At 36.3% G+C, this 12,131-nt stretch overlaps 1 protein-coding gene across 1 annotated transcript; it reads left to right on the top strand.

Annotated features, from left to right (window-relative positions):
• Nucleotides 1–11,185: 11,185 nt before the first annotated feature.
• Nucleotides 11,186–12,131, top strand: LOC110050922 (histamine H2 receptor-like). Its single transcript, XM_089278394.1, has one exon. The coding sequence runs from the start codon at nucleotides 11,238–11,240 to the stop codon at nucleotides 12,129–12,131; it is 894 nt and encodes a 297-aa protein (XP_089134520.1). The 5' UTR covers nucleotides 11,186–11,237.

Raw genomic sequence — 12,131 nt, 5'->3', positions numbered from 1 at the left:
TCGCTGCGTCTAAAAGTTATTGCGAAACTTTCAACAGTTTCAACCGAGAATTTACAGTATACATTATACGTTATACATAGAAGATCACCCAACTGCGGTGAAATGTTTGCCGATAGCAGCGGAAAATTTCAGGTGAATGTCCGGCGTCAAGTGAGAGTCCGGTTCAATCTTTCAAATGGACGGCAGAAAGGCCAAGCTCAGTGAATTTATATTCGCTGACTTAGACGATGCTGTTGAGCGGCGAAATCACTAACACGTTCGAAGTCGGGGTGGAGGCAGAAAGCTTTGCCAAACAAAACACTGGATAAATTTAAATCTTTCCAAAGCGCCTGTCGGCAGATTCGCAAGAACATCACGGCTTGCGAAGCGCGATTCCAACGCTTCGATTTGCTCTGGTACCGCTTCGATTTGCTCCGGTTCCAAAACATTCCTGCAAGACGTCACAGGTATCTCGAATGTTGACAACACGTTGTCAACGCTCCTAACATAAGCCAATCATATTTTGGCGTTGTGAGAGCAACGCATAATTCAAACTCTTGGGCTTAGGCGGTAGTCCCTCCTTTCGTGTGCTCCTCGCCTCCAGCATTTCGCGCGGCCATTTTTTTCTCGCGGCTTTCTTTCGCGTCACGCAGGACGGACTAAGCGAAAGAGGGACTACTCGTAGTCTAATATATTTCTTGTTAAAGTGAGGGTGTTGAAAGTACGGCTGACTCGTAATCTTTGATTAGTCTGCCAGCATACAATGTAAGCTTGTTTGTCAGCTTAGGTATATGAATGACAGCCTTGATCAATAAAGATTAAGATAATGATTTTAACCCAGTCATTTGTAGATTGTGAGCTGTCTTTCAATTTTATTTAATTATGTATAGTTGATATTTAAAATAGAAGAAGTGTTTCGCCTGGAAGTAAATATTACAACTTAAGCAATTTCAAAGAGAACAAATTTTAGTTTTTCTTTGTGGGTAGATCGACCTACATGTAGACGTGTTTGTCCTTTCCGTGTGAGCTTTTGGTCTGATACAGTTCATGTATTTATGTGATGACCAGTGCGATTTCACACAATTATTTTCAAATCGCATCCAGTTGCTCAATTCCTAAAAAAAAGGCACAGTTTTCAAAAACTAAACCATAAATCTAAGAATGCTTTATCTAAAAAAATCATGCATCTTCACCTCGATGATTTGCTTCTGAAAAAGTCTTCGAAACATTATGCAACCTTTGATTTTGTAAACAGTTGAAGTTCAAGTTATTATAATTTTGTTTGTTTGTTTGTTTGTTTTGCCATCAGGGGCCTTGTACTAGATTGCAATCTCAAAATTATTGTCAATTGGAGTATTGGTGCAAGGCAAACAGTTGTTTTCTTTGGGTTGGCTAATGAAAATGGCCAGTATATGTCCAAATGGATGACAAAAAATTATGATCCTTCTGTACGCACGTTTTAAAGTAGTGTTAGTATCAGCATGAAACAAGTCCGTGTTAAACATCAAGAATTGGCTTTTTCTGATTTTTGTTTTTCTGCTAAATGGCAAAAGTGAAGTCTCAATCCCAAGGGGTGTGCTCGCTGTATACATGATGGGGGCGGGGGTCCGACTTATTTTTTTGGATTTAAAATTTACACCCTTGATTATTTTTGCGATCAGTGGATCAGACAGTCATTCATTCGAACCTTTTTTCAGCAACGTGCGAGCTCCGGAATAAATGCAGATAAAGAAGACAATACAATGTATTTATTTGTAATCGTGTTCAATTTTCCTGTTTTCTTTATATTACATGTACATCTCATTGTTGTCAATCAATGTCTTTCATGTCACGTCATTAATTAATAAGTCTTGTATTTTTTTGGGTTGGAAATTTTAATGCCAGGTATTTTTGGGTGTAAACTTTCAGCCTCATGTACTTTTTAGGTTTTGCAGTATGTCTATTATCATATTATTGTCACATCAAGTTGTAATTTACTTCTATGCTACAAATGCTATTGTATTTGCTGCTGTTTTCTGTGTCATCCAGGGAACGACAATAAAGACGAGCAAGGGAGCCTCTGCTCCTGGATATAAATTATTTCTACAGGCCTAAACAGGCCATTTACGAGTTGCAAAAACGAGCCAAACGAGGTCTCGTACACTTGCACTTGAAACACATTTTAATATGAATGGTTTCACTCAAAGAATCGTTTTCATACAAAGGAACAAGGCAACTCGGAAATGACCCACTGTCAAGCGCCATTCAAATCTGACATTTTGAATCTCTCTGAGAATGATTCACTCATGTTTGTCATTCGCTGATGGCCTGAATTTGCGACTAATGTTTACACTAAGTATACAACTCATCCGGAATCTTCTGCTACTAAGTAACCAAAGACAGCAATTCCCTTGTTTCAAGTCTGACTCTCTCTTAATTATATTCTGGGAAATATAAACCTTTTTATTATAAAGTTTTGGGTTTTAGTAAATGTTTCCACAAATGCAGTTTAAATGTAAGACCTTCATACAACCCTAGACTGTATAGCCCGCTGCTTTCGTTGCAAGATTGCAAAATAACGATAGCAAAGCCGCAGCAGTTTGAGGTTCAATGCACTGGCTGTGCTCCTCCGGAGGGGGCATTTCGAATTCTAGGGGCCCCACGACTATTTTGAACCTGTGGGAAACGACAACGATAACGGTAACTGGTGATCATACCCTCCGCGCCTGATCACAGGTTACGGCAACGAACGACGGGCAAATCAAGACTAAAGAAGGAGCTTATAAGGAAGCTGAAAACCCGCGCGGTGATTTAAAATGCATTATCTCGAATCGATAGAAAACAGTTCTATGAAGCAGCACTAGCCAATAGCAGCAGCGCAATAACTCTATTTACTGGCAAAACCAGAAGAGGCAATTGTTCGCTCTTTCCCTTTGTGAAATGTTAATTGTGAGAAAAACCCCGTCTTCTCACTTAAGATATGGCGTAACTTCATATCCCCGCAGTCTAGAATTTTCACAGATTTTTCAAACCTCTTGTCAGTATTCTATATTTCTTTGAAAATGCTAACTGATTCCAAAAATCATTTGCTCTTCAAACTGACGAATTTCCCGACTTTAAGCACCCACGGTTGCGGAGGGGTGGGTGGGAACGCACTTCCTATAATGACCTTTAGGGGGAGGCTTCGCCTGTAAAGTGTACCTTTCTCATGACTGAGGTATATTCAAAGGTAGTGATTTCACAAATTGAAGTATATAGAAGGGTAGGGAAATCGGAGTGTCTTTATTCCCACCACAACGTGACTTCGAGAAATAATACTTGTTTCTGTATATCTTCTGGTGAAACTTGATGTTCTCCCGTACTTGAAGAATTCTACTACTATACTAGTGCGAATGCAGCAATCTCTTGGCAGAGCTACTTGTATACTATCATCCATTATAGTTCACCACTAAATTTTCTCCGATTCTAATTGGCTTACATTGATCGCGTGACGCGATAGTGTTCTTCGGCGGAGTGACACCATCAGCTCATAGTGACCGTCCGAGGAAAATACCCGGATGGATAGTGCTCGTCCGTGAAAATTTTTCTGTAAACAAGCGGGCTTTTAAAAAATAAACAAATAAAATTGTATTAAGTGGGTTTATGTCTATTTTCTGTTTCAAATTTTACATTTGGCTTTCACGGCGTCCGTCTAAAAACGATGAAAATGATTTAACATGATTTTTGAACTGCCGCGCAGAAGAATATGAATTTGGTGGTGAACAATAACTGAGACAATAGAGTGTTTATGTCTCGGAACTATCGGTCTGATAGTTGTCCCTTGGAAATGTGATATTCTTAAAACTGGCATATTTGCCCTCGAAGCTTCGCTTTTCGGGCAAATATTTGTTTCAAGAACATGGGGCAACTATCAGCCGATAGTTCCTCGACAGAAACACTCTATTGTTTAACTAGAAATCGGGAGCGAATAATCTAATTGTAACATTGTGCTCATTAACTTCATTCTAGAGGATAGAAAAACGATGTACTGTTCTTAAAGAGATCTGTGAAAGGAATACTTTTTTGTATTAAAAAGTACACAAAAGGAGTAGCTTTTCGGTCAAAATAGTGTACTAAATATTAAGTGTAAAGTGTAAAGTGTAAAGTGTAAAGTGTAAAGTGTAAAGTGTAAAGTGTAAAGTGTAAAGTGTAATGTGTAAAGTGTAAAGTGTAATGTGTAAAGTGTAAAGTGTAAAGTGTAAAGTGTAATGTGTAAAGTGTAAAGTGTAAAGTGTAAAGTGTAGAGGATAGAAAAACGATGTACTGTTCTTAAAGAGATCTGTGAAAGGAATACTTTTTTGCATTAAAAAGTACACAAAAGGAGTAGCTTTTCGGTCAAAGTAGTGTACTAAATATTAAGTGTAAAGTGTAAAGTGTAAAGTGTAATGTGTAAAGTGTAAAGTGTAAAGTGTAAGTGTAAGTGTAATGTGTAAAGTGTAAAGTGTAAAGTGTAATGTGTAATGTGTAATGTGTAAAGTGTAAAGTGTAATGTGTAAAGTGTAAAGTGTAAAGTGTAAAGTGTAATGTGTAAAGTGTAAAGTGTAAAGTGTAAAGTGTAAAGTGTAATGTGTAAAGTGTAAAGTGTAAAGTGTAAAGTGTAAAGTGTAAAGTGTAAAGTGTAAAGTGTAAAGTGTAAAGTGTAAAGTGTAATGTGTAAAGTGTAAAGTGTAAAGTGTAAAGTGTAAAGTGTAAAGTGTAAAGTGTAATGTGTAAAGTGTAAGTGTAAGTGTAATGTGTAAAGTGTAAAGTGTAAAGTGTAATGTGTAATGTGTAAAGTGTAAAGTGTAATGTGTAAAGTGTAAAGTGTAAAGTGTAAGTGTAAGTGTAATGTGTAAAGTGTAAAGTGTAAAGTGTAATGTGTAATGTGTAAAGTGTAAAGTGTAATGTGTAAAGTGTAAAGTGTAAAGTGTAATGTGTAAAGTGTAAAGTGTAAAGTGTAAAGTGTAAAGTGTAAAGTGTAAAGTGTAAAGTGTAAAGTGTAAAGTGTAAAGTGTAATGTGTAAAGTGTAAAGTGTAAAGTGTAAAGTGTAATGTGTAAAGTGTAAAGTGTAATGTGTAAAGTGTAAAGTGTAAAGTGTAAAGTGTAAAGTGTAAAGTGTAAAGTGTAAAGTGTAAAGTGTAATGTGTAAAGTGTAAAGTGTAAAGTGTAAAGTGTAATGTGTAAAGTGTAAAGTATAAAGTGTAATGTGTAAAGTGTAAAGTGTAAAGTGTAAAGTGTAAAGTGTAAAGTGTAAAGTGTAAAGTGTAATGTGTAAAGTGTAAAGTGTAAAGTGTAATGTGTAAAGTGTAAAGTGTAAAGTGTAAGGTGTAAGGTGTAAGGTGTAAGGTGTAAAGTGTAATGTGTAAAGTGTAAAGTGTAAAGTGTAAAGTGTAAAGTGTAATGTGTAAAGTGTAATGTGTAAAGTGTAAAGTGTAAAGTGTAATGTTTAAAGTGTAAAGTGTAATGTGTAAAGTGTAAAGTGTAAAGTGTAAAGTGTAAAGTGTAAAGTGTAAAGTGTAAAGTGTAATGTGTAATGTGTAAAGTGTAAAGTGTAATGTGTAAAGTGTAAAGTGTAATGTGTAATGTGTAAAGTGTAAAGTGTAAAGTTTAAAGTGTAATGTGTAAAGTGTAAAGTGTAAAGTGTAAAGTGTAAAATGCAAAATGTAAAATGTAAAATGTAAAATGTAAAATGTACAATGTACAATGTACAATGTAAAACCTGGAAAACCGAAAAAGTCCCTAGAATTTAGTCGTTTCTGATAAAAAAAGTTTTATAAAAAGCATATAGATAAGTTATATCGCCGAAATTCTGCAGCACTTTCTAATTGTGAGGCACAGCTATAGTTGATCGAGATCACAGCCTTCACCCTGCAGTGCTGAATGCTTCGTTAATGTACCCAAAGCGAAAAGATTCGTTTACAGCAAAAACCCAAAGAGTAAAGTGTAAAGTGTAAAGTGTAAAGTGTAAAGTGTAAAGTGTAAAGTGTAAAGTGTAAAGTGTAAAATGTAAAGTGTAAAGTGTAAAGTGTAAAGTGTAAAGTGTAAAGTGTAAAGTGTAAAGTGTAAAGTGTAAAGTGTAAAGTGTAAAGTGTAAAGTGTAAAGTGTAAAGTGTAAAGTGTAAAGTGTAAAGTGTAATGTGTAAAGTGTAAAGTGTAAAGTGTAAAGTGTAAAGTGTAAAGTGTAATGTGTAAAGTGTAAAGTGTAAAGTGTAAAGTGTAATGTGTAGAGTGTAATGTGTACGACCTCCTTACACTTGCTCTAGGGAATGCTCTAAACTTTTGTTCCTTTAGGATTATTTGTTTAATTTGTTTCTTGTGACCTTTCTGACTAATTTCGCTTTTGTATCTCTGTAGAACGACTGCATGCAACATTTGGTTCATTCTAACACGGTTTGGTGAAGACACTGGTTTATGGACAGGTTGGGTTAGACAAGGTTATATTGTTTCTCGACCGATATCTTCACCCATATGCATCAAGAGAATTAAACGAATCTTTTCCAGGAGCCTAGTGTAATATCTAAGCAGTTACTTTCCAAGACTCAAAACTGAGCAGGATTGAAACCATTTTTTGTATCAAAATGGTGATTGAAAATCGTTTGTTTATCACATAAGCTTGACACGAAGAATCTCTTAATCGTTTGTTTGCAATTGGAAACAGGAATCAGTCTTGTGGATTATTTTTGCATGGTCGAACTGTAAGAAAATACCGCCTGACCCAGGCGTCTCCTTTTCTTAACGGCCACGATCGGACTCTCTCGGAATCCTTGTGTGATTCCTACGCTTGCTTTCAAGTGTTTTTATTGAGCGATGATATCCAGGGGCACCGGGGTTTCTGTTCAGTTAAGCATCAAGACTACCAGCTTTTATGATAATGAATTTTTCCTTTAATTAAACTGGTTAATGCACTTAAGTAGTAATTCTAATTTGGCTGCGTTATCAAAATATTCCATGGGTTAAACTTACTGCTAACGTCGATCGACTAGCTATTGAGGTCTGTAACTTTGAAGTTGAGTAGTCAAACCTAGTGGATCAAGTTTCAAACGCACGTTGGTGTAGTGCACTTGAGCCTAATATTGTGAGATTGATAAAATTAGAAAACTTTACAAGGTTAGAAACTCTAACCTATACTACATTCTTGGCGAATAGTTAATGAAAAATTTATAGTTCGATTTTTAAAGAACCTTTAAAGTGTATATGATATGAAAAATAATTTCTGCTTATTTGGAAGGCCTTTCAAAATACAGAATGGCATTTTTCTTTTTGAACTATCCTTTTTTGTTTTAGAGATATTGACGTTTTTCTATTATGCAAATTAGATCAGTGATGACGTCATAATGTTTGCAACTAAAAAGTGGTAATTTTTAATTTATTCAATTTATTCAATTTTCACTGCGATTATATAACAAAGAAAAAATCATAAACGATATTACAAAATAATAATAATATTAATAATAATTGTAATGACCACATTAATAAAAAAAATCTTAGTACATAACAAGGCAGTGAGGAAGACTAGAAGGGAACTGACGAACCATAGGTGCTAGTCAACCCATTATGAAAATACTGAATAAACAATATCTCTGGAAATATTGAAGCAGTGTTCTTGAAACGTAGCACCATAAATGTGCATCACAAAAGAAACAAAAGACCCCACTTGTGCTGTTTCCATTACAACAGTTTTACCGCTGGTGCTTTCTTAATAAAAACTGAAACTCTCAGTTTTTGTCTTAAACCAAGAACCATCTACCCCACCCAATCTAATGATGGGAGTTAAGACAATATGGGAACTATGGCTGTGCCAACTAGGACCCTTTGTCTCACTTTAGAGGTTGCAAATGGGGATATCTGTTTTTGACAGAAAGACACTGGAGCCGAAAGAGTTGCTATGGCAACAGCACTAAGGGTGTCATTTTGTTTCTTTTGTGATGCACATTTATGGTGCCAAGTTTCAAGGACACTGCTTGAATATTTCTAGAGATATTGTTTATTCAGTATCGTACCATTTTTTAGTTTCAAACAATATGACGTCATCACTGCTCTAATTTGCATAATAGAAAAACGTCAATAACTCTAAAACGAAAAAAGATATTTCAAAAAAGAAAAACGCCATTCTTCTGTATTTTGAAAGGCCTTCCAAATAAGCAGAAATTATTTTTCATGTCATATACACCTAAATTGTCTCTGTTCGTGAAACAAATTATTGGAGCTGCTGGGCCTTCATCAAAGTTTGGAAAAATTCTAGTGTCGGAGAAACAGCAAATTTCTAAAATAATTTACTACACGCATGGCTTGTCCATTCAGCCCGTCGTTTAGCACAGAGTGTTCTTATGAAACCGAAGATAACATGTATGTTCTTTTGAGCCTTTAGTTACCCAGTCCTTTTGAGAGTTTTCCTTGCATGTTCTGCTTCTTTTTCGTAGCTCGAGTCTAAAATCGTATTATCAGTAAGCATCAAATTTGCATATTTCATGAAAGAAAGGAAATTGTGTGTATTTCAAGGGTGAAGTATTACGTTCAAGTCAGCAGAACAAAGTTGTAGCAGACTTATAGCGAAAAAGGCCGGGTTAATAACGTTTATTTTGCGGCAGTTTTTATTTCACTGTCTGAAGTAAAAACGTGACAATGCATTTTAATTAAATCCCACATTTAAAATCGTGTTATATGGTGTCAAAAGGTTCATTTTTTTCCCCACTTAACAAGCATTTTCTTTCCGCATAGTGACTGTTTTTTACTGCCGGAGTTGCCACTAAATCAACTAATCAAGAATTAAAGTTTCCTATTCATAAGGTAAGGAACACTTTCTCAGCATTTTTCCGTTACTTTATTATTATAGTTTTATCCTCCCAGGGGAGGAGGAGAGGGGTGGGGTGGGGGTCGGGGTGGACGCTTATTTGAGCCTGGGCGCTTCCAGTTATTAACTTTTACTGCCTTTAGGATGGGCGCTTATTCGAGGTGGCGCTAATTCGACGTTGGGCGCTTATTCAAATAAATAAGGTACTTTTTCTTCTTTAAACATTTCAAAATAAAAATGAGCGATAGAAATTTTCAACAACGTTTCGATGTCGTCATGACATCCTCATCAAGTGACAAGAAAATAACGGTTCAACAGTGTTATATATGCGGCGAGAGGTGGGATTGTTCATTAACATATTTGTTTAAACAAATAGTTTCGCGCGGATGGAATCCGATTGCGTGATCTGTGCGATGCAGAGTATGTCGGGTATACCAGCCGGCATTTGCACCAACGTATTGATGAACACAGGTTCTCCGCAATCGGAAAGCATTTAAAGAACGATCACGGCCTTTATAACATCGACGACCTTACCAATAATTTTTCCGTCCTAAAGAAATGCAACGGAAAACTGGATTGTTTGATTTACAAAATGCTGTTTATTAGAAAGAAGAAACCTAGCCTGAACACGCAATCGGATTCCATCCGCGCGAAACTATTTGTTTAAACAAATATGTTAATGAACAATCACACCTCTCACCGCATATATAACACTGTTGAACCGTTATTTTCTTGTCACTTGATAATGATGTCATGACGACATCGAAACTTTGTGTAAAATTTCTTTCGCTCATTTTTATTTTGAAATGTTTATCGAAATTTAATCTTTTTCTTCTTTGTTTTATATTTATACTTATGCAAAATTTTTATCTTTTCTTTTGAACTTGTTAATGACCGAAGTTCTGTCGAAACGTCGCGCGCTTTTACCGTTAGGTTTTACTTCAAAGTCAGTTGAACATTTCAAAACGTTAACCATTGGGCAGTGTTGTACACAATTCTGGATCAATACCGTTTACGTTTTTGTAGTCGCTGCCGTGTTTTCCCTGTTTTAACTCAAACTGACTAACTATCAATATTATCTTGGGTCACAATTTATTTCTCCAGTAGTCCAGTGGTTAGAGCGTTCGGCTAGGTCACGGAGGGTTGTTGGTTCAAATCCTAGCTGGAATTCGGACTTTTTTCTGAGTTGATGTCATTTCTACATTTAATATTCTTTGTTATACTCACTTTCGAGGGTGGTTGGTTGCATCTTTAATATGCCTAAATGTGACTGCGCGATGCAGTATTGAGTTCATAAGTGTCAAGTCATTATTTGGCTGTGCGACAGCGCGCTGCAGTTCCAGTCAAAGACCCATATTTCATCCTTGCTCACCATACAGTCTCCAGTACCTTAGTGGTTAGAGCGTCCGGCTATATCACCGGAGGGTCGTGGGTTAAAATCCCATCTGGAACTCGGATTTCATTGCTGAGCTTACATTTAAAAAAATTTATTTTGGTGACTGTTTTCGAAGACGTTTTGGAAATAATATTATTCCACAGTAACTGAGATTTGAGGAAAGAATCAATCGAACCACGTGCAGAAATTTTCTCATCCCATTAGAATCGTCAAACGACTTTCGAACACGCGATTGTTGATTTTAGTGAATAAACTTTTTGTCCTTAACCTTAGCTCGGCGCGATTTAAAAAGCTATTCATTAAAAAATGAAATGAATTAATATTTTGTTTTCTTCATATAGCCTCGCGCGGTTACAATTTTTGTCTGGCAGTGGCCTCAGTCAAACTATTGTACTTGCATTCTTTTTACTTTGCACTGAAGCTCGATACTCCCCTATCCAGATCGAGGGGGACCTTTTGAGGCCCACACCAAATTTGAAACTTTAAAAGCATCAAAATCAAACTCCAGATCTGGTAACCTTTCCATAAAATTAGCTGGCAACAATTTTTGGTATAATGTGTCATCGGTAAAGGATCTTGATCTTTTCATGGCTACTTTTGCCTATTTGGTCGATTTTGACTATTTTCCTCCAACTTCCTAACCTTTCACAAAGCGAATCATGAAATACTTGATGACGGACTAAGGTCGCGGCTCTTTAGAGATGATGACGTCATTTCATGCTATGTTACGTCATCGTTCCATGTCATGGACCTCGAAGGAAATATTTTTGGACTTGCAACAAGTCCTCCAAGTGTTTTTGCATTAACTTTCGATATTTGGGGATTACACAAATTGCTGAAAATATACAAAAACAGCAATATTAAAAAACAACAAAAGACATATTGAAAACTGTTTTTCAATACCTCAAAATCCAAAATGACGTCCTGCACATTGATGTAAGCATGTAATGAATTCCTGTTAATTTCATGTCTTCTACAGTTAGTAAAAGAACCTGACAAAACAAAATCACTTTCTTCCACTGGCAGACGAGTAATTACTTCTAACAGCAACAAGAAAAAGACAGAGCTCTGAGATGTCTTCACCCGAGTGCATAACCTGGATGACTGTAGGCTTAACCGAGTCTGTTGCCATAATAACACTTAACCTCCGTACGATAATTGTTTTTATAAGAGACCGTCATCTCCGCAAGCGTAGCACGTACCTTGTGATAAATTTGGCAGTTACAGATATGTTGGCTGGAGGAGTTCTTGTGTATGTTCTGTTCTATTGGTTTGGAGTAATCTGTAAAGTGTGGAAGGGGCATCCAAATGTATATTTGGCAGATTATAAAGTAACAAGACTACTTATTGTTTTTCCTGGTATGTCTCTATTAAACATATCCATTATTGCTTTAGAACGGGCGTATGCGACATTTCGGTCTTTGAGGCATCGCTTGCTAAAAAAATGGGTGTATGGCCTATTTATTACCTTTGTTTGGGTTTTTATGGTATCTGTTACTTCGGTATATATTAGGTACTTCGGTGCATCTGAATATGGATTTCTTGATCTTTACTTAACGATTGCAGCTGTCTTGTTTCTACTTTTGATCATTTGTGTTTCTTACTCATCCATTGTTATTAAAGTCCGTTGTGGAGCGCAGCCTCAACACCATGGTGCAACCAGTAGAGAAAGAAAACTGACCGTGACATTGTTAATTGTGACTGTTGCATCTCTTCTGGTGAACCTGCCAGCTGTTATGTTCGCTTTTCTCATTTATAGCAGTAAATTTAAAATGTCCTTTTCTGTGGGTATTAACATAAAAATTGCAATTTGGGTTTTACTTTTTGCAAACTCTCTTATAAATCCTATATTATACGCCATCCGCATGCCAGAATACAGATCAGCTATAGCTGCACTCTTTCGCAAAAAAACTACACTCCGTAACCGTGAAAGGCGAGCTGTAGATGTACCTCTTCGTGACTTGTAA

This window comes from Orbicella faveolata, unplaced genomic scaffold (assembly GCF_042242905.1).
Source record: "Orbicella faveolata isolate gen_17 unplaced genomic scaffold, um_ofav_v1 contig_46, whole genome shotgun sequence".
NCBI lineage: Eukaryota > Metazoa > Cnidaria > Anthozoa > Scleractinia > Merulinidae > Orbicella > Orbicella faveolata.
The sequence above is the reverse complement of the archived record's forward strand: the minus strand, read 5'-3'. Positions and strand labels throughout refer to the sequence as shown.